Here is a 23,192-nt window from a genome sequence, read left to right as displayed (position 1 = left end):
CCTTGTAATACAGTTATACTATATGCAACTGGGTACTGTATTTCCTTTTGGTAGGAGGGGAAAAATAGTTTAGTATTGGAATAAAATACTTTGTAAAAGTAACTTAACTAACTAGAGAAGCAGCAGCAGTTTCTTTACATTTATTTTGGTTTGTGGTTGTATTGAGTGATTGCTCATACATCTTCTGATTAAGAAATGTGATTTACCAGAATGAGGTACTCTATTACTGCAAGTAATTTTGATTCAGTCTCAAGTGACTTTTATTTCAGACTTGTTTTTCATTGAATACAGAAAATCAGTGCCTGCTTATATCTTGCAACAGCTTTACTGTCTTAATTCAGTGCAATTTTGTAATAATTTGAGTCGTGTCAGATCACAAAAGGCAGCTGTAGCTGATCTTATCTCTTGATAGCCATTGTCCACAGCAAAGGTTTGTCTGTTTCGATGGTCACAATCCCAGAGTTGTCATATGTGTTGGAAGTACTGACGAGTGTTCCAAACTTCAGCACCTGGTTAGCTGTGAAAAGCAAGAAAAAGACTTAATGGTTCTCTACAATAAAAGGGCATCAGTGCATTTGTTTTGAAAGACCACTGCTCCCACAAAGAACAAAAAAGTAACTCAATAAATCTAACTCAGATAAACATTATCTAGTTAGAAGGCTTGTATGAGACTTTTCAATGACCTGGAGAGGCAATAAATTAATCCTCAAATTAACAGTTTGAGTTCACAGCAGATTATTACAAAAGCAGTTTGTTGGATAATCCTCAGAGTTTCACATCTGGAAATTTGTATTTCATTAGGATCAGTTCAAGTACTAGTGCTAGAAAAGGTATTTAAAGTAAAACAAAGAGGATTTTTATGTAGTTCTAAACTTGGGATTTGCTTTAGCTCAGCAACAAGCCTATAATCTTTTAAAACCTGAACAGTTCTAGAACAAAGGCCAGCAGTTAAAAGTGATATTATTTAACAGCTTTGAATTAAGGGACTTGCATCTTCTATTTCATGTGAGGTAGGTGTTTGTGTGTACACTAGATACCAGGTGGCATTACTCTAACAAATAGCAAATAGTTTAAGTTCTACCTTTCGTTTCTTCCCTTTTTGAGATAGCATCATTTGCATGTTGCAAACATACCAACTTCCACAAAGGCACTCTAGAACTACTCAGTTCTGTGGCAGTCCCTGCTCAGATAAAGGTTCAGAGTAAGGACTTCAATACTATCCTTTCCTTTAGCCTGTAAAACAAGCCAAATGACAGCTCTTACTCACTGGCATCTCAAAAAACCACATCCATGAAAGATACAGTGAGAGCTGCAGCTGGGGAGGATTGTTCTGAAAGATCAGCAAGTGTGTGTGACCTATCAGAATTGCCAAATCACGAATTGATACCAAAGTAAAAATCCTCTGGATTTGTGATTAAGTGACTCACTGCAAAGGAAGATCTTGTGGTCAAAAGGAGTGCAAAACTTAGTAAACTATTTTGTGATTTGCACAGGCGATGCATTTTCCAGTGCTAGATATGAACACTGGCTATAGTAAACTTGAGTGTAGTGCATTACTAGAATGCATGTTACACTGTCTAGCCCTGCTGGAAGCTGCACAGGAGGAACTGATCTTGCCAATGTGTGGCTTTAAAAGGAAGGACATTCGGACAAAAGCCAGGACATGTAGCTCAGTGTCTCTTCTGCCAAATCTGTGCTTGCTGCTACTTATTCCTGCTCCTTTGCTTATTAGCTTGAAGTGAACTGAAGAGGAGGTTTTCAGCTGCTAGCTGAATTTGGAATGAGAGAGTAACACTCAAATTTCACTACTGCAAAGGGAAGAGTCTTGCCATCTGAAGTTCAGGAGCTGGGAGCATAACTGCAATGCAGTGCAGAAATCCAGCAAAAACAAAAAAAACCCAGTACTACTGTACTAGATCAGTTGTGTACCTAAAATTAAGGAGCTAGATTCTGTCAGGATGCTTTTGGACACACAACAGTACCAGGCAGGCTCCTAGACAAATGCCAGGATGAATAAACTTTCATGTTTGCCTTTGGAAGACACAGCAGAAGCCACAGGGTCTGTGTCTTGCCAGAAAACACTGATTTCACCTTTTGCAGGTAAACAAGTCACTTAATGCTGAGGTAACACATGGGTAGAGTTCCTGGAGTAAAATACCCTGAAAATACTGTGTTAAGTGCTGTGGTCAAGTTATGAATGTTTCCAGTCAGTTTTAAGTGGGAAAGAAATACTTTAAAACATTTGCTGACACACAAATTACCTTATTTTGGTTACTATATATTGAAACTTGAAGGAGGTGGGGAGGAAGAACTTTGTTGATGAACTGCTGTATAAACCCACTCATTTAGTATCATTTATTGCTTCTTGCTCAAGCCTCAGAATAATACTTAATGTTTCACAGCTTTGCATATAAAATAATGGCTCTGCAGAAGGCAAGAATTAACAACAACATGGCAGCTTAATGAAACAAAATCTAAAGCAGTATTTCTTAGTGCATAAAATCAAGTGAAAATGAGAGCCTTTTTTTCTGCTTTCAATAGAAAATTCTTGCCCACTAGATGGAGCCTTTAATCTTTATCAGGTTTTCTGCTGGGCAAGGATCACAGCTGTGAAATGCTGAAATGAAAAAATGCAAAAACTATGAAACAGTACTGCTGATTCACGTGCCCCAAATGGACCAATTCCAAGCACTTGATTTCACAACCAGCCAACATTTCAACTAACATAATTAAAAATGCATGTTTTCCATTCAATAAATGAACAGTAATTAATGAGAAAACCTAGGTTTGAGCTGGTAAAGGAAATAAGAGGATATGCAAACCTACTGCTGCTAGGCAAACTTCCTGCTGTGTCATGCATTCTGATGGAAGTTTACAAGGTCAAAGAAGTGGTAAGTTTTATCAGCTCACATCTGATCCATTCTCTTTTTTAAAAATGAATTTCAGTCTTATTTTTTAAGTCCTAGCAAGAGTTTATGTCTTGGGGAAAAAACCCAATCTATTACGCAACACACATTTTCACTACTGAGATTACTTTTCAAGACACACATTCCAAAGAAAAACACCTTTTTATTTTCTACTATTTAGTAATTATAGTTTTGCTATAGTTGGGTACCAAATCAAATTTTAATAAAGGATTCCACACCATGATTAAAAAAAATCCAAATCTCAAAACCACCTGGAAATTCTATAATTTTATAATTAAAAGAAATCTTATTTGGGATAATTGAAAGCTTTCTTTTTGACCAATAGTAGCCTCTTGTTTTTTTCTGAGAAGTTTAGAGAGTTGATTTGGATAAACCCATAAGTGATTAACTGAAATACCCTCCAGCATCAGAAGTTTTGTTCAGTGCTTTGGTTCCAACCAAACTGTGTTCACTGATAATAGATTGTTGATGAGAAAAATACCCAGCTCCTCCATTGTAGCTATACTTTCTTTTCATTACTCTCCATCTATCAAGTCAGCAAGGACTTCACTACCAAAGGCAAATGCTGTTCTTGCCATTTTTTGGAGGGGGAGAAAAAAACCCCACCAATAGCTCTCCCCCCCGCCCCCTCCAAACTCCCCACCCAACACAATCTAGTATGAGACAGTTTTTTATGGTGTGCCTTATGTTCTTATCAGTAACAAATTTCTATCTAATGGATTGCAGCATACCTCTAATTCAGACCTCAACATAGCCTTGGAGAGGACTGACTTTGATGGGGTAGTGGAGGAATGTTTCTCTAGCAGTTTTGTTCTGTTTCAAAACATGGTGTTTCAATCTGCCACAGTTTGAGAATGTTGGACATAGTTTAAGAGAAGGAAACTAAGGGCATGTGAGCTTCCCAAGGGAGCACAATCACAAAAGTCATTACTTTTTAGACATCTGTTCTGCTGACCAAATTACATGACAGAAGAGATCTCAGTAACCACAAGACTGTCAATTTCCACTACTTTATTGCTCTTACTCTGATAATTAAAAAAAACCCCAAACAAATCCCAGGATGCCATATGAAAAATGTTAATCTCGGAGGTAAAATTTTGAAAATTCATAAATCTTATGGATGCAAGAACAACATTTGGAAATGTTAACAGAATGCACCCTATAGATAATTAGGTTACATAAATAACCAAAAAACCCAAACCAAAAAATTTATTTTAAAATCTCATCCTATTTATACTTCTGCCACAATAGGGAGTTATTTTTGAGTGTATGGTACTGAAAATTAGTTATTTTTGAGTGGCTGGTACATAAGCCTTGCTTCAATCCTTGTGCTGCTGGCTTTCAGCCTGGAAACTGAGAAATAGTGTGGCCTAGTTATAACTAGATTGGAGGTCATCATGTTAAGCGCTGCAAAAACACTCTCATCATCAGGTAATTCCTCTTAATGATTGTATTCATGATCTAGCAGACTTATAAACATAATTTCTATGTTCCATTGTACTATTTAGGACACTTATAAGTTCAGTCCAGAGAATAGAGCTCATCTATCTAAATATATATATATCAATCAAGGTTTCATATACATCTTATAAGCTGCACTTAGTGCTTAAGGGAGGCATGTACAGAGAAAAACTTCATCCTAAACTTGTCATATATGGCAAAACCAAATTGTGTCAGGGTCTCACTACTGTTACCACAAATGACTAAGGACAAAATACTATCATGTATCATAACTATTATGTTAAGCATGTCTCACATAGACACTGTGATACTTATGCTATGCTTCCTTTTCTCAACTGTGTCTCAAATACTTCCTGAAATATGTAAAGTCACACATTGCTGGTTTCCACCACTGAAAACAGAAACAAGGAAAGGAATACAACCAGATTGCCACTTCTGGCATGGATGTGGGGAATATTAAAATAATTAATTAAAAGCCATATTATAGTGAATGTAATCCTCTTCCCCCTAGGCAAATGCTGGATCAAAATGATAGAAAATTAAGATCAATAAGCTGAAACACAAGCTAAAGTGAAATATTGAATCACCATTTGGTATCCTATTACAGTTTATCTGGAGAGGATTTCCCTGAAGTTCTGTGTTAGGAGCAAAAATCTGCATTTAAATGGAGATACATTAGTAATGCATGAGCTAGTACTTTGCAGGTCACTCTGTGTCTGCAGAACAGCAGCATTAATTTTGCTATTTAAAAATAAAAATCCCAAGTAGTTTGTAGACTGATTTTCCTTTCATTCCTCCTAGGTTTACACTTGTGGTTAGGCTGACTTCACTGGAGTTAATCTTGATTTACACTGACAGATACAAAGGAAAAATTGGGTGCTTGAACTCTGTGCAGTGGGAACTGCAAAACTGGAAGTTGCAAATAACAGTAATTTACAATAAAACATGAACTATTTTCAATACTGATACAACAGAAGTACCATAAAGGCTTGCTGAGTCTGCTGGGAGTGGCTGACTAGCCTGGTAGTCAGATTCCCTCAGGGCCAAGGGGAGTTTTGAATAAGCAGAAATTGCACTGGGCATTTTTTATGAGTGTTGTAACTTTGGGTACCTGTTTCTGTGGCACAGAACAATGGTTTTATAATCTCAATGCATTCATACAAGCAGACTTACAAAAGCAATGAGAGGATATGGGAGGAAGGGGGGCCAGGTGGCTTTTTCACCAGTTCAGGCACTGACAAAGACTCTTGGCCAGGGCTCTGCAGCACAGCCTGCCTGGCCTCACACTGGGGGGAATTTAAGAGGTTACAACAAAAGCTTAAAGGCTGTCAAAGCTTCACAATTTCATTTAAAAAGAGAAAAATATATACTAACAGAACTGTGTGTTCTACCCTGGATAGAAACCACCCATGTTGAGAGAGCCTTCAGAAATGCAAATGAATGTCAGAAGTTTTCAAATTTATTTCCAGCACACTTATTTTTTTTTCCAGCTTTGTAATGGTGGTGCTGTAAGAACAGCTCCAAGTCTTCCTGTCACGTCACCTGCTTGGTGGCAATTTAAAATGATAAACTGATAAAAATGATGCTAGGAAAGACTGCTTTCTACACTAAGGTCTACTAAGATACTACTGCTTCACCAAGATCAACAAGAATCATTAACTGTACAGAACAATAGTTCCTAGAGCTATTAGCAGCATTTTAGCAGTACCAACAAGATGTACTTCTGTGTTTGTTCAAAATCACTTTAGCGTCTTAACTTAATTAAAGGGGCCTGGAGAGTTAGACAAGGAAACTCTACATACTGTTTTCAGTAATGCCTTTCTGGTCTAAATGGGATAAAGTTGTAACAGGGGTGATCTAGCAAAAACATAAATATAAAGTAAGCCAAGGAAATAGCTGTCTGAAAGACTGTTTCACTAACCTAAAGGCAAAGCCAGGCTACGAAGTAATTTTAAGAATTGAATTTAGCCAGTAAGAAGTAGGATGTTTACTTAATTTTTGATGCCTTCCACTAAGTTTGTATAATGTTTCTCAAACTACTTACAACTCTGAGATGCTGTACAGGTGACAGGTACTATTAATAATAGTGTTAGAGCACTAAAGAAACAGCTGCAGAAATGTAGCTTCAGTTTGACAGCCACTGCTGTAGAGGTTTTGCATATAAACTAGACAAAATAAGTTGTTGCTATTTTGGTCTGTCTCTACTTCATGTTGTGAGATAAAGAACACTATTCCCATGAGAAAAAGGGCAAGAGTAATACTGAGATGCATCAGCTAATGAATTGTCTTACTGCTAACTTGTCCATAAGACACCTCATAGCACACATCATCCTATTTCGCTGTCATCTTTAGAAGCATTACTTAGTCACACAAAGCTGAGGATGGCAATCTGGTGCAACACTGAAACCTGAGATTAGCTAAAAACAATGGTGTTCTGTCACAGCATTTAGGTCTGAAGCTCTGGTTTGACATGACAGCAAAGAACCTAAAAATACTTGCTATTTTGAAAGCTGCTACACTGTCAAGTTGATATGATGCATGTAGCAGTGAAATCTACTGAATTTGTTAGAGAAAGGTATCCAAATGATCCTAGCAATTGACCACAGACAGTGCTGCAGAAAGAAGTGACATTCCCCCTACATTCCTCATGGCTGAGCTGTTGGAGACAGGGAAGAGAGATGGGAAGAGGAAGGAGAGGGAATCTTTTCCTCACCTAAATCTCAGGGCTATGTGACTACATTCATGTACTCAGGCTTTGAACAACATAGCACCAAGAAAGTGTTTCAACACAACCAGACCCAGGACTGACCAAGATCAACAATTCACCTCTAGCTACAGTAATTTCCCAGCACTTCATATAAAAATTAAAAAAAACATCTCACAAACCCCTATATATCCTTCAACAGGTTTTAAAGTGTGATCTTAGTTAACCAGAACACAATGTTAATTATTTTTCTCTTCTATTCTTTGGACTCCTGATAAATCCTGTCACATTTAGATTACTATATTTGCAAGAAGAAGCAGTAAAAGAGAATTTTAAAACACATTCATATTACAAGATTTTCAGCTTCTGTATGCATACCGTTGTTCCTATCATTTGCAAAAAATGTGCAGACACAATGATTATTTCTATATCAATCAAACTGGGCCTGTAAGTGAAATACTGGTATATGGATATTTGCTCAGTAAATAACTACACGTGTTGGGTGAAATGGGGATCTCATTCAATCCTTCCATGGAGGAGAAGAGCAGCAATGTCATAAATATTTCACAACAGTCTTGGCCAACTGCTTATATCGCCTACCAGTACGTAGGAAGAGTCCCCAACAGCAAATCTCCCAAGAATTTAGCACTTCTCTGCTTTCTGTGATGGGGATATGATTTTCCTAAGGAAGTTGATCTAAAGCCAATTCCTAGCCAGCCCTGAAAAACAAATTTAAGCAGGCTGTCTTCTTATTGCTCCTGCCAGCACTAGCTCAGCACCATATCCAGAGTCCTGTTCTGCTGCACACATTGCTTCATCTCTGGGCATCAGTGCCAAAATCAAATGAAATATGATTTGACAAAGCTCTGTAAAGTCTGTAAAGTCCTTAACTCCAACGTGCAAAATTACAATGGCAAAGATCAAAGTAGATCTTCTGAACTCTGGGAGACTGTATGGGTTGGGATGGCCAGGTTTTGGTGGGGGGCCTAGAGGAGTGACTTCTCTGTGAGAAGCTGCTGGAAGCTTCCTCCATGTCTGACAGGGCCAACACCAGCCAGCTCCAGAACAGATCCACTGCTGGCCAAGGCTGAGCCAACCAGAAATTATGGTAACACCTCTGTAACAACAGATTTAAGACAGGTAAAAAAAAATTATTGCACAAATATAATTGCAGTCACAGAGGAATGAGAATGTGTGAGAGGAGCAATGTCAAAGATACCAAGGTCAGTGAAGGAGAAAGAGAGGGAGGAGGTACTTCAGGTACTGTAGCTGAGATTCCCCTGCAGGCCGTGGTGCAGACCATGGTGAGGCAGCTGTGCCCCTGCAGAGACCTTTTATTTCTCAATATCCTGCTCTGATTCTTTTAGTACTAAACTAAATTAATATCTCCAAGTTCAGTCTGTTTTGCCCATGGTGGTAATCAGTGAGTGTTCTCTGCTGGTCCTTACCTCATCTGATGAACCTTTCACTATATTTTCTCTCTCCTGTCCAGTTTTGGATGGGAGTAATAGAGAGGCTTTAGTGGGCACCTGGCATCCAGCCAGGGTCAACCCACCACAGAGAGATCCAACATACTGCATATTTAAACCCTTCCTCTGCCAAGTCCAGCCCCTCAGAACTGACCTAGTTCACATCTGCTCCATTCAGACTCCTGGGTGGCCCCCAGGAGCCCCACACTCTCTTGACCACCAAGAGTTACTTTCTCCAAGACCTCAGTCAAGCTGCCAGACCAGAGAGACTATTGAACTGTGCCAGAATGGTGGATCTGGTGCTCAAAGAGCTCCTCTGACCACAGGGAAGCAAAAAGCTGCCTTTGCCTCTGAGCAATGGTCAAGGTGCAGAAAAAGACACGTGCCCTGCCACACTGAATCCCAGGGCAGCTGTTTGCATTATGGCCTGCTCAGGGCAAGGGCATTGCCAGGCTTGAAAGCAAGCTGCAGCCCCTCTGAGCTGCTAGCACAAATAACAAACTTCAATCACATTAAATCCCTGACAAACAATTTTATTATGCAAGCTTTAGTAGTGAATGGCAGCATTTCCTAACACAGTTTTATGTAAATATGGTATTACATTTACACAAAAAATGAAGAGAACAAACTGGAATCATCATCCTCATGTACAAAAGGCACCATTAATAAAGCAGCTGTGCTTTTGTCTAAAACATTTCTCTGGAAGGGGGTAATTATTATTTAAAAAACCCCACACTGATCTGCTCCTGACAGCTCACAAGGTACATGTTCATCTACTTTCTCTCCCTGATGGCTGATCTATTCTAGGCACACATAACTAACTAATAAAGACTATTATACTTCAGATAGAAAAGAAATTCCATTTATCTTTACCCTTTCTAGCAGCACTGCTTCCTTTCAGTGTTGGGGTGGGGTGCTCTATGAGGTTTCTAAAATGTGGTTATTTTCACCCCTACTATTGCTGTGCATTACTTAGAATTTTAGATTGCTCTGCTTTCTTGAGAAAAAACAATTAGACACAGATAGCATCACCCTGAGGATGAAGTGAAAGCAATTATTTCTGTTACAAAATATCCCCCTAGATCTGCATGTGAACAACTAAGCTTTTTGACTTTTAATTTTATTACTTTGTCTTTCTGTTAACAAATAATTAATATGATTACTAACACCCGATGTACCTCTAATGTCTATACAATTTCAATTACAAAGCTATTACTGCTGCTTATTAATTCTATTCCATTGATCTTCAAATTTGCATCTTGAACTTACAACATTTGTTGACATTCATGAAACTGTGGCTCCTCCAAACTTGCTCATAAATGGAGTCCAGCATGATTTATGTGTTGCAACCCTTGAGACAAACCATGAGATTCAACAGGAGACTGCAAGCTACACTGCTTATAGTTCAGAAGCACTCAATTGGACTAGATGGCTCTCCATGTCCTCCAGAAAATAAAGGATTGCTTTTGAAACGGTGCTGCCCATTGCATCTCTCAATCTCCCTTCTTTCTAAGATTTAAAGTCAGCTTTCCAGAAAAAAAAAAAAATCCAACAAAAATGTAACTTAGGACACAGCACCGCCTATTTCAACTAGTATTACCCACTTCTTCCACTTCACCCAGCATTAGAGCTCTGTGCTTCAGGAAGGCCATGGGAGGGGTATCTGCCATGTACATGAAGCAGTAAGTCATTGCATATGGCTCATTTAATGTTCCTGGCTGTTTGCTTTTACAGTAGTTTTTTTGGAAATGCAAGGTTAAGATTTGATATCAATGCTGCTGAATACAAACAGCTCCTATATGTTTGTCCGAAAATGAAAAAAGGGATTTGTCATTAGAGGCAAGTCCTAAGTCTCATTGACCGTCAAAAACTTCATTCAAGTGGAAAACTCGCTTCTGAGAATCTGTTAGCTGGCTGTGCACTCTCTAAAAAATCTGATTGATTTCCAGTAATGATTTCCAATATGAGTAGTGCTCTTCATATTGGTGTGCTTCCTCCTCCTGACCTGAAAAGCCTTTTTAGCCCTGCCTGCCACCCTCTTCTCCCCTCTGCAAACTGCCTCAGCTACTCATCCCTGACATTCAGAAACATGCCATGCACTTCTAGGCCCCCTGCAAGGATTCAGTGGCTTGGAGGATCTTTTTCTTTGGCTTCTTTTTCTCTATGGAGGAGTGCCTCAGCAGGGCTGCAGCAAGCCTTCTGCCTAGGCTGGGAGGAAGGAAAGGCTTCTGCATTAATCACACAGTGCCGTGTCAGGCACTGCCCAGGCCAGGTGGTGTAAGCCCTTGGACCTAAAATGCAGAGGCCGAATGCACCACTAAATTAATGTAGTGCTACATGGTGCAGTCAGAGACATTAAAGTTTTAAGAGTGCAATTGATTATATGTAGCTCAACTTTCAAACACACTGGTCAAGATGGATTGCAACAGTCATGCCATGGCACAGTGATGCATGTCAGCAAGCTCTCAGTTTTACTGTACAGAGGACTTGACATTGGCTTTTAACTTCCCAATAAACCACCCTAACACACTGCAAGAAGTGGGAAGGAAAAGGAACTACAAATCTAACAGTCACATGTAAAATAAAAGACTACACCAACTACACTACAGCTTGTCTGCTGCCAACAGCACTTGGTGTTAAAAGAACACGATGGCTGCAATTGCCAAGAAAGGAAATACGTCCTCAAACAGCCTATTTTTTTAGGCTCATGGAGCTTCCATAAGGTAGATCTGTCTTTAGCCTAGAATGTTCCTGATCTTACCTGAAATCACTGTCATCTTCAAACATTTGTAATTCCTCACTAATTATTGGTGTCTGGGGGGTACTGTAGGAGAAACATTCCTATCAACAGCTAAGAAAGCTTTCTTTCTGAATTATATTTTGAACTCAAAATTGAAATGGTGAGACACTGGAACAGATTGCCTAGAGAAGTTGTGGATGCCCCATCTTTGGAAATGTTCAAATTCAGGTTGGATGGGGTTTTGAGCAACCTGGTCTAGTGGGAGTTGAAACTAGATGAACTTTAAGGTCTCTTCCCGTCCTGGCCATTTGTTGTAGTCAATTTTTTTTTTTTTTTAATTTTTTTATTTTGTTGTCCTTTCACAAAAAATATGATACCTAGCAGAATTTCATTGACATAAACTATTTCACTGATTGTTTAAAATCACTAGATGTGAAATACTTTTTAAATTTGCAAATATGGAAAATTTTGCTGAAAGCAAAATTATCTCAGAGGAAAAGCAAACTTTAAATTGCTATTACAAACTTCTGTTAGTTCTAGAAACTATGCCAGCAGCTTAAATTCCTCTAAAACTGACATATTCCTTAAAAGTATTGAAAAGGATAGAAAAAATAGCATTTCTTTGCTGTACTGTTCTAAACATTCTACAACACTCAAAACCCACTCTCCATCTCTGATGTCTGTGGGATTACAAAGTAAACAGGACTACTTAAGAACACAGTGACGTATCTGAAGATTAATCCTCAGATATTTCAACCAGAGTAAACACTTAGTAAGTTTCAAGAAGTCTCAAAGCAAGTGAGACCGACAGCTCTATTCCACCTCTTGGAAGATGTGAATATAGGCACATCTTCTTTTTATCACAATTTTAGAAGGATATTGTTACATTTCACTACAAGACATCCAGGGACAAGGAAGAAGTTGGTGTAACCCTGAGATAACCCTCAGAACCCAGAGATGTCTCATGAAAGCTTTGAACCCAACATGAAAACTTGGTGATCTCTGAACTGATAACATCTACTTTGTAATTTAAGGCATGGACACCTATCAAAAACTGTGTCTGTTCCAGAATAGGCACCACTGCTCTTCTAGAAACAGGCAGGCTTGTTTCAAGACCATCTAAATAATATCACATGTGTCCACTACAAGGCAGCCTTCATGAGACCAAGGGAAACACTTCACCACCAAGCCCAAAATCATGAAGAATATCTGATAAGAGCTTAGAGCTTACTGGAGAGTGGGTTTAGAAAACACCAAGTTAAACACCAACATTTCCAGGAAGAACTGGACAGTTCTGTACAGAACAGATATTGATGAGGCATGCAGCATTGAGGTCAGGACATGGCAAGAGGTTTTGTCATGTCACAGGCAAGACAGGAACCTGGAGGTACAGATTTTGAAGGGCTCATTTATAGGTACTTAAGCATAAAATAGACCAATAAAGTATCATGTTTAAAAGCTGTGAGCAAAAACGTAGTTATACAACTTCTAATATCATTGGCAGCCAGGGAAATAAATCTCTGCTGCTCTGAAAGGGTATCCATAAATAGCCATAGCATTCTCCAGCAAAGCACAGCACCTTCAAGGAAGACCAGAATACTGCAGGAAGCTCTTACTCAATTATACCTGAGGTCAGTCAGCCATGAAGGATGCCTTACACAAGTCTCACACAAAAACTATACTGGAAATGGACTGAGAGGTTTGAAAACAATGCTTCAGAACAGAAAAGTCCCTCGAATCTATCATTTTGGGAGAGGGAAGGAAGACTACCAAAAACTTAACAGTAGAAAAAAAAAAAAGCTTTGGAAAGCTTGCCTTGCTGTAGCTGTCTAAACACACTAAGTGCAGCTTGCTGCCTAACCTCTGTTCCTCACAGGTAAACACTCCTGTTAAGAAGTTTTGTTCCCGCTCTTGAATCATGGACTTCAGAAGTCAGGGGATGCTGAACGCAACACTGTAATTTGTAGAACACAGAATGGACAACATCATTGATGCAGTGTAATGAGCCATTTCCCCTCTCCCTACTGTGATTAATGGCGTGGACAGGAGCTCTGCTGGCCGAGCTCACACACCACTCTGGCCCTGGAGGCATGGCCTATATAGAGCACTGTGCAAAGGCTTGCATGAGAGATTGGCAGGCAGAGGCAGCTCTGGGAGCCTTTGTTATTGTCCGGTTTACTCTTTCCTGAGCTCCTCCAGCTTCCACAATCTGTGTAGCCTCTGGGAAGGCAGCTTTAGAATTGGCTTACTTGATGGAAAAAGCTGTTCTTCTTGATGCATATGATGCAAAGTAATGTGACAATGATTGACAGCTAGAGGAGAAGAGGAGAGGAAAATTGAGTTAAGTTGGGCATTGTGTGAAGAAGCAGAAAGGAGAAGGCAAAAAAGAAGAATTCCTCATTACCACAGGATGTGTACAGTGGGGGAGATAAGAGTTTCTGGGTTTTATAATAATAATCATTATTATAAAATATCAGTTAAGTTGACACAAGTTTATGAAGATATAAATAGTATCCCAGTGATTACTGGATGTTTTTCTTCAAAACTTAATCTTGCCCAAACAGAAAATAATTAATTAGTATAGGAGGTTGACAGTGTACTCCCCCTTCACAGTTGTGAACAGGCCATGTAATGTGAATATAAACCCCAGGGCCTAGTCCTATCTGCACTTCCCCTGATACACTGTGCTCCTCATACATTTAAGGTGAGTCAGAACTTGCCTGCCAGCTTCTCTTTTCCTTCTGCCTTACACTGTGGAGTCAGTTGTAATTTTTAGTGAATGATGCAATTACATTGCAATGTACCAGGCAAAAGTGCACTGATGCTTTAGTGCTTTTTGAGTTTGGGTCTGAAAACAGAAGAAAAGGCTGTAATTGATTCCATCAGTGTTGTTTTCTTGTATTGAAATAAAAGTTAAAACACAGAGAAACTTCCTTCCACTAGAAAAAATGGATTCAAAGTGTGCAGTCCTCACTTTTTTGCTTTAGGAGATGGTACATGCCCAAGAGACATCCCATCTTAGTTTATATCTTAGTTTATCCTCAGCAGACTGTTAGGCTCTGGACCACTGGCATGGAAAGCTGAAATCTTGGGGGTAAAGAAAAAGGGAGGGGCAGAAATTATAACAATCTGAAGATGCTTGTGGCAAAACTAGAGATAGCAGTATATATCAAAGAGGAAAGGACTTATTTGAACAAATCCCAACTGGATCTTATTCTTAGTTATGAGTACAAAGAGCCTTTTCCAGAGCTCCAGAAGGCATGCTAGAAATCACTACTCATTGCTGCTGCTATTTGCAAAGTTTACAAGTGTCTCATAAGAATATGCCATGCTTCCATTCAGCCTAAGGGAACTCCCATCATTAGTAAACAGGTTATGGTGTATTTTCCTCCTGCTGCATATAAGCAAGCAGCTCAGTACAACAGAGTCATAGGAGATAAGGTTAGGAAATTACATGCACAGTAGTTGTCTGTCTGTCAATACAGAAACCTTTTCTTCCAAAACAAAACCAAATGGTTTAAGGGTTTTTTTTGTTTAAATCTCAAGCTTCTACAGTTACTAATGAGACCACATGCCACAGCACACTCACTTTGATGTAGCATTGATATCAGTATTTTAACAAATTCTGCATACAATCATAATGCACTGAAATGGCAAAACATCTCCTCAAAACCTCTTAACTGCTAAGGGGACTAATTTCAGCATCTATCTCTCTGAAAATCCTAGAACTCAAACCTCTGTAATCCAGGGTCATCTCTGCAAAAGATCTGCAAGTCAAGATGGGTCATGACAGGTCAAACTTTGAATAAATTTCCTGCTTTGAAAACACCTGGTAGGTCTCTCTATCATTCCTTAGGGATATGGGATTCAAATAGTACAAATCTTCAGGCCAGTTGAGTACATCCACAACCATGTTCAGGGACAACTGCAACTGCAAGACACATGGACACATCTTTAGGGTAATTTGGACCTTATCTACTCAGTCTATTTCACTGTTCATTTCTGCAGGCTACAATTCAGAGAGGAACTAAATCATCTGCTTAACCTAAGTCTGCGACACACCGTTATTGTAGAAACCTCAGTATCCAGCCTGTGCTGTACTGAATTGAAGTCCAAAGAACTTCCTTTAAAACTTCTGACCATATAAAACAATGGAAAAAAGAGAAACTTGCAACCTCTCCCAATAACATATGGACCCTGCAGTGTCTTTAATTTTGGCATGCACACAGAACTCCAAAATCAAAACACCTTTGGCTAGGAAAGATCTAGTGTTCAAAAACTACTCAGTCTTGAGGAGTCTTTCATTTTTGTTGCAACTTTGTTATGAAGAAGGAAAGCTTCTTAACTTGTCACATTAAACCAAAATTGGGTTGATCTGACCCTAGTGACAACAAGCTGATTGTAGGAACACATGAAAGTCTCTTGCTATTTTTCAAGAAATAGTACAAGCAACAGTTATCTTTTCCCCAATTTCTCAAACAAATGCCCCTTTTCTACCCATCCACTGCTAAAATGAGAGATGTATGCTTAGAAATTCATCCTATGAAGTGTTTAAGACATTCTGATGACCACAATTTATCAACATAAATTACTGTACTTCACAGCAACGCTCTTGTCATAAGAAAACACTGTGTGCCCTAAATTGTCTGCTGCCCTCTCCAATAATCAGCCTACCTTTTAAGATCTAGAGATTTGCTGATAAAGGACACCTCAGTGCATACAGCGACAAAAAAAAATTGAATTTCATACACATCACTGGAAATGTCCACACACTGCTCTATTAATCTTTAGATTGGGGTCATTTTTCTCTTGAGATATGGTAATAGATTACTTCAAGAGAAAATGGGGAAGAGCACCCAGACAGAGGCTTACTGAATACTAAGCAAGTTTGCCTCCTTCCATTTGGTCTAAAATATATCTAATGGCCAAAGCTGCTGTTTACTCTGTACCAACCAACACTGATGCAGAAGGAGCACGTGATGTTTATGGTCATCAGTCTGCCCCTGCATCTCCTCAAGCACCCTGTGCCATAAGACCCAGCACTGCTCCTCTTCTATTCCTGATCACAACACATTTTGCTGGTTCCAGAATCATCACTCACCTCCCCAAGAGCTCCTGAAATCCCACACCCAACCTGCTTTGTAGTTTTGTTTGTTTGTTTGTTATGTTTTGTTTTGTTTTCTGGAAATCAAAACCTACTCTCTTCTGGCAAAGCACTCTGACTCCCTGTCTTTTCTCCTGTGGAGATTCAGTCTCTAAGTTACAGGATATAGAAAAGACTTTCTCTACCTCATTCTTCAACCCCTCTGGATGAGTCTCTGCATAGTACCAGACCTCGAGCCCCATATTTGTTTCAGGACATTTAAAACTGCGTGAGAAAAAACATACTTGAAAGTGCCTGGGAGTAAATAATGAAGGGAAGAGGCCTCATGTTCTTCAGTGCCTCTGCCAGTCTTGATTTTCATCATATTCTTCCCATGTGTGAAAACTGTGATTGTCAGCAGCATAGGAAATGCCCACTACTGTGTTTAGAGGCACACTTCTTCATCCACAAAACAGAAATCAGAAAACAGAAAACAGTGGAATGCTCTTTGTGCAAATCACAGAATCACAGGAGAGTGTGAGATGGAAGAGCCCAGATGGACCAATCAAGTCCAACTCTTAACTGAATGGCCCATACGGGGATTGAGCCCATGTCCTTGGCATTAATTGCATCATGCTGGCCAAATGACCAAGAGCAAGAGTGTTGTGCCTTTGCTCCTTAGGGTACAGTCCCGTATCCTTGGGGGATCCCTGCTGGATTCCTTCTCTCACTATTTCATTCTGCAGCTGAGGAGATGGTCCACCAGGGTGGAAGAAAAGCACATACACTCCTACTCAGCTGAACTCCCTGCGAGGCTGTGGCTAAAGGCATAAACTAAAGCAATGCCAAACTGCTGTGTGGAATGCTGGCATCCAACCTGCCTCCTGAGATGGCTCAGGAACCCCTGCACAGGGAAGGACAATTCAGTGGTTTAATGACACCACTGCTTGGCATCTCTGCAGTTCTTCTGTTATGTTTGCACCTCCAGGGAGCCTGAAAATGAAGCTCTTATAATGTACTTCTTCTGCTCATGGTAACCTCAAAACACCTCCTCCTGTGTAATACGGAATTCATTGGCCATGCAGAGGTTAAAGGGCTCTGTTTGGATTTTTACTGCATCTTCCTCTTTCTAAGAAATCAATGTAAGCCTTTCTGTTATTGCCCATACAAGTTTCCCAGGACACACACAGCTTTTAAATGATGACTTAATGTCTTTAAAGTTTTAGCCTCTGCATTATCAGCTAGGAAAATCTATGAAAAGGGTAGACACATTTTGAGTTTTTTGAGACAATGCAGACTGAACTTTATTGAGAGAGAAGAAAGGTATTTCTATGAAGAGCAAGTTAAAGTATTAGCAGGTAGGCCCACATATAATGGGACTGTATAACACCACCCATTTCAAATATATTCTTTAATGGTCCTGCTCTGTTTCAGTCTTGAATCCCTAAATGTCACTTGTCCTTGTGAGAGACTGTTACAGACCCTCACTGATGCTAATAACATCTGCTTTACACAGCCAGCAAGCCCCCAAAATCATGAGACAGAACTTTAGAAGGGGAAGCTCTCGTTATACTTTGTCACAGACAATGTGAACTTCTGCCTCTCCACACTGTGGGAACATCACCCCAATTTCACAGCAAGGATGATTTGCTCACTCTTGCTGCTTCTTGCTGTTTAGATGCTACACACCTTATTTTGCACAACCTTTCATGGCTTGTGCCAGCCTTATGATTTCATGGAGAGAAAACAGCTTTGCTTCTTGGGAGAAGCTGAACAAATGAATAATAGAAGTCCATAGTGTAAGCACCTAGCAAAAATAGACACTGAGAAAGAGCCAACACATATTGGTCCTACCTGGATGCTAAACCATAAGCAAAGCAGTTTTTGGCTTGCAGCAGTGGTGTTGAGTGTCTGCACACAACCCTCTGAGCATCAACTTGGAAGGTTTTTTTTACACTAAGTAGGTAATAATTTTTGTTCCCAAGTCACTGTGCAGAGAGAAAGCAAAAATCACTGGGGCATCCAGTGGAATTATAGGGGATAGGATGAAGGTAAAATGACAGTGCTTATTTCTTCATTAAAGCAAAGCATCTGCCACTTGGTTAATATTCCAGTATGCCCTGCTCCCAGAGAACTGTGAAGGCAGCAATGATTAAAGGCAGCTCCAACTGGGGAAAATGCATGTTACACTGACCTTAAAAGTGTAATTCAAAATTTATGCTGCTGAATGGTCTACACTCTAATCCGAGGAACCATCTGTGTAGACGTAGGTACAGCACACATACAGTCTCAGGAGAGGCACCCAGGACTTACAGTCAGCGTGACAGGGAACAAAAGATGATGGTCCACTGTCAACCCCTCCTGCCTAAAAATATAATTTTAAGTGAAGCTTATGATCCTGGAGGTAAAAAGTTACTGAACCTGGTCCTCAGAGAGGCCAGTGCTCTGACCCATCAGCTGTAATTGCTCAAAGAAGCCACTACCAGCTGCTCAGGGCGGTTTTGCTGTAAATAGGCAGCTGTGAACACAGGAGACTACAGTGGCTTCCTGCCAAAAATCTGCATTTTAATAACTTTGTAATTGCATATTTTTGCAATCTGTTGACTCTGACTTATTTTAAGAACATCCAAAGAGTAAAACAGTATCACCACCAGATTTCTTGGTACTTTAAATTTCACAATGAAGTTTGCATCAACTCAGTAATTACTGTGAATAATTCATAATAAAGGTTATAATGATGTGACATCTTCTAGTGAATCCCTGAAATTTAGGATGTTGAAGTGATAAAAACAAAATAAAAATGAAATTCAATAGTAAATATTAGAAGAAAAATAATTAAATTCCATAATTAAAAAAACAAATTGCAAATCCAGCCTGGATGATGGTGTTGCTATCAAGCTCATGTAATTTCATTAGAAGTGATTTGCTTTAAAGATGAACAATAATTTTAGCAAAAATGGCTGTGATCCTGCAAATGCCAGCATCCACAGGCAAAACCATGCATGTGAATAGTCTGCTGCACAATGGGACCACTTATGAAACTCTTTGCAACACTGAGGTTCCAGTCAGAGTTTGCACAACAAAACACTTGAAAAAAATATCATCTTAATAAAAATTATGTGGAATTAAATCCACTTTTACTTTGTCATGCTTTTCAGATTAGTGCTATGAACAATATATTGGGTATGGGATATAGAAGAAGTTTCAAATTATCCAAGTTCCTTCACTTAAAGAAACAGAGACAAACATGTTTTGGCTCACCTTAGCTCACTGTACTCTTTCCATCCAATTTTCTGAAAGCGTGATCCCTACAGCAGACTTCCAGGGAAGGCCACAAGACACCTAAATGCAGTATGTCTTTCATGTACTTACAGGGTTTGAGAGATCTTGAAAATCTTGTTTCATTTGAAAATCTTGTTTCACTTGAAATTGAACTTTTTACATCTTCCCTCTATATAGATACACTGACTGACCATTCCAAGCCAACCAACTGAACTCTACTACTTAAATGGAATAACAATATAAGTTCAGTTTTGTGTTTGTAATGCTTTTCTTAAGTCAGAATTTTAACAATGGAAAGAGTTGTTGTTCCATTTCATGAGTGGAAGAGTGAAAGCTCAGTTCTCTTATCCCTCTTTCCAATGAGGCAGCAGGCTGAAATTGAAATTAAATCTGTAGCTTCCAAGGCTAGAAGCTATCTAAGGAACCACCTCATAATACATAAGTAGTTATAGAGTAGAGTGCACCTCTCCAAAGGTTGATCAGGCTGAATGGGCTCTGACTGGCTCCTTTTCTTCCCTAATCCTGAAAAGTAGTGACAAAATACCCCAGTGGGCAGGTGAATTTGCCCCAGTATACACTGGGAAAGACAGTGAAAGGCTGTCAGAGCTAGGATTGAAGGTTTAGCTACACCAGTTCAGCCCAAGAGGTGTTGGGTTTTTTGCTGTCATCTTTCCCTCCACCCCTGATTTGTCATTCCTTGTCATTAGAGCTTACTTCCTCAATAAAGGTGTGTTTGTCGCAAAAAAGAGAAGTGCTGGGTGACAGATCCTGGTGACAGACTTGCCACATATAATGATATGCAGATGTGATTTTCATTCTGATTTGCAAAAGGAAATGGAGTGTTTTTACCCAATTCTGAAGAATGCAAAAAGGCAAGGATTTTTTTTTTTTTACTCTGAATATTTAGCAATACTTTTCTTGAAAGCTTGAAAGCTTGTTACAATTACTTTTGTTTTCTCATTAATTCTCTTCCATAGTCACTACACCTACCTCAGCCCTCCAGTTTGAAACGGTATCATGTAGCAGCAATAAATATACCAGTTTTTACCAACAATGAATTAAGTATCCAGAGAGAATAAACCAGGGTTGCAAGGATTTAACACTGGTCAACAAATACTGCAGAATAAGAACAAGATCCTAGGAGTATGGCAAGCATCGTAGATGAGACAGATTTATGATATATGTGGAGTGCGAACTCCCTCCAACTTCCTAATGCCATGACTTTTCTAGTGGGAAGGGAAACACAGCAGTTGTTTCATTCCCTTGTCAGCTCCAAGAAGCAACTTGAAGAGCTTTATTCACTTAGAGATGTAAAATAACACACAGTGAAAGACCACACTTGAATTGTTCTCCATCACTCATCCACTATGAAACCTTCACTGGCAGGCAGCAACCGCAACACCTTCTAGCAGAGGCTTCCAGTGGCTGCTTCAAGGCTCAGCAGTGCCATAGAAGGAAAGTAACATTTAATTTTACTTTTTTATTGGTGGGTGGGAGGGATGGGAATGTAACAAATGACCCTTGACATAAGGCATTTCATGGAGAATTGACCAGTTGGGATTAATGGCCCTTGGCTGAATCTGGGCTATAATATTTTTCAGCCAGCCATTAATTTTCAGGAAATGTTGTAATCCTCAGCCATTATTACTTAAATAAAAACATATATATTGTATATATGGTCAAATCAAATTACGGCTAGAATTTTGTCAAGCCCAGATAAGGGTGTAAATTTCCTGTGTTATTAAGGCTTTTCCTTTTATGCTCAGATAACTACAGTTTGGTAGTGAGAATGACTGTTATACATGCTTGGGGAAAACACCCTTGGCTTTGTCCTTGTATAAAGTGATCATGGCATTAGAAGCTGGGATAACTAATTAAAAAAAAATCATCATCAATTACCTCAATTTTTCTGTTATGATCATGAAGAAAAGCAGTGTACATATACACACAGATGTTCACTGTAATTACACTCAATGATATGTATATTTATCACACAAAAATATATACAGTACATCAAACACGTGGAAGGTGGCGTAGCATTTTTGCAGTGAATTTGGGCTGAATATATTCATTATGCACATGAAAGCTGTAATTGCATAGTGCAGATCATCCTAAAGAAAGGCTAATAAAACTTTCCTATCACACATATACTCCCCAGTTTTTGCTGCACACTGCAGGAGCACCAATTTATGAAAAGGAATTTAGCAAAATTTTATGGAAGCTATTGCTTGCAAGACCGAGTCTGTACTTCAGCTGCCATCAGTAAGGCCATACAGTGATTTGAGAAGGAAAAAGACCATCACCGATAAAATTTTAGAAGCCTTTATAGATGACTGAAAATAGGTTTTCTATACAGGTGCCTTGACTTGAATATGTCATGGTAAGGACTGGACCCATGACAGATATACAGTCCAGTATAGTTAGTATTAATGGATTATTTTACCAATAGAGAGAAGGAATTTATGAGCTTACAAAGCATCTGCGTAGGGCCAAGGATGATCCACAAATACCTGACTTTAAAATCTTGAATGCTTTTTATGTACACAGAAGTGATGTTCTTGTCTGGAGATGTTTTACCTTTATGAGATGCTCTGTTTTCCTTCCAGAGAGCCTGGCACAGTGTCCCTCAGGCTGTATCCTTAGGGGTGGTCTTACTGAGGACACGAGAGAGGATGGACTGATTTTGAGGTGACAAAGCTCAGGAAGGAGGGGTGAAGCGTCAGTCACCCAGCAGCAACAGGGGACTTATGCCATTCCCTGTCTTTGAGGAGCAGCAGGGCTGGACATCAAGCCCCACTGGTGTCCCTCAGCACCTGAGGCTGATGGCACCTCTGCAGCGCTTGCCAGCCACCTCAACGCCCCTGATGGGAGGTACCGGGTTCTCCACTATTTTTACAATGCCATTTGCAGAAAATGAATAACATTCTAAATCCACACCACAGAAGGACAAATACCAATCTTATTTATGCTGAAACGTGTCAGTTTGTGGGCATGCAGTCCTTGGCCCTGCCCCTTACCTCCCTGCATCAGTGCTGAGCTCCTCAATATGGTGCCCTTGAGGTGCTCTGGGCATTTCTCTTCGCTCTCACACCCAGCCTTTGGTCCTCCCCTTGTCTCATGTCGGGGCTGGCAAACTGTTGCTCCATCCAGTTACCACATTCAGCCACCTCACACTCCCTTTCCTACACCAGGAAGTACTTGTCTTTTAGCAAAAAAACCTCATGAATATTCCAAGTTACTCAGCACCTGCAGTTTGTCAAGTGAGAAGGAAATCTGCCCAAAGCATGATTGGGCAGGGCTGTTCTAGAAAGAGTTTCAGCTTTCCAAACCATTTGCTGTTCTTAATGTCTTCCACAGTGGTCTGCCTCATGCCTTGTTAGTTCTGTGGATTGCAGAAAGACTTCCAATGCTCTAAAAGATGACAAAACCAGGACGGGGCCCAGTGTAATGTGAGCTTGATACGAATACATAGATAGTGAACTAATGACTTACTGTCTCCAAACTTCATGGGCACATTCGAAACAAA

The 23,192-nt window shown here is 39.6% G+C and overlaps 1 protein-coding gene across 5 annotated transcripts in view; it reads right to left on the bottom strand.

Annotated features, from left to right (window-relative positions):
* Nucleotides 1–124: 124 nt before the first annotated feature.
* TPK1 (thiamin pyrophosphokinase 1) overlaps nucleotides 125–23,192 on the bottom strand; it is a 301,853-nt gene continuing 278,785 nt past the window's right edge. For all 5 annotated transcript variants that reach the window (XM_083859788.1, XM_083859787.1, XM_083859785.1 and 2 more), the window contains one exon: nucleotides 125–517. In XM_083859788.1, the coding sequence (XP_083715914.1) occupies nucleotides 399–517 (119 nt within the window). In that variant the 3' untranslated portion in view covers nucleotides 125–398. The remainder of the gene's footprint in view (nucleotides 518–23,192) is intronic.

Source organism: Zosterops lateralis (genome assembly GCF_965231275.1).
Source record: "Zosterops lateralis genome assembly, chromosome: 1".
Lineage (NCBI taxonomy): Eukaryota > Metazoa > Chordata > Aves > Passeriformes > Zosteropidae > Zosterops > Zosterops lateralis.
The sequence above is the reverse complement of the archived record's forward strand: the minus strand, read 5'-3'. Positions and strand labels throughout refer to the sequence as shown.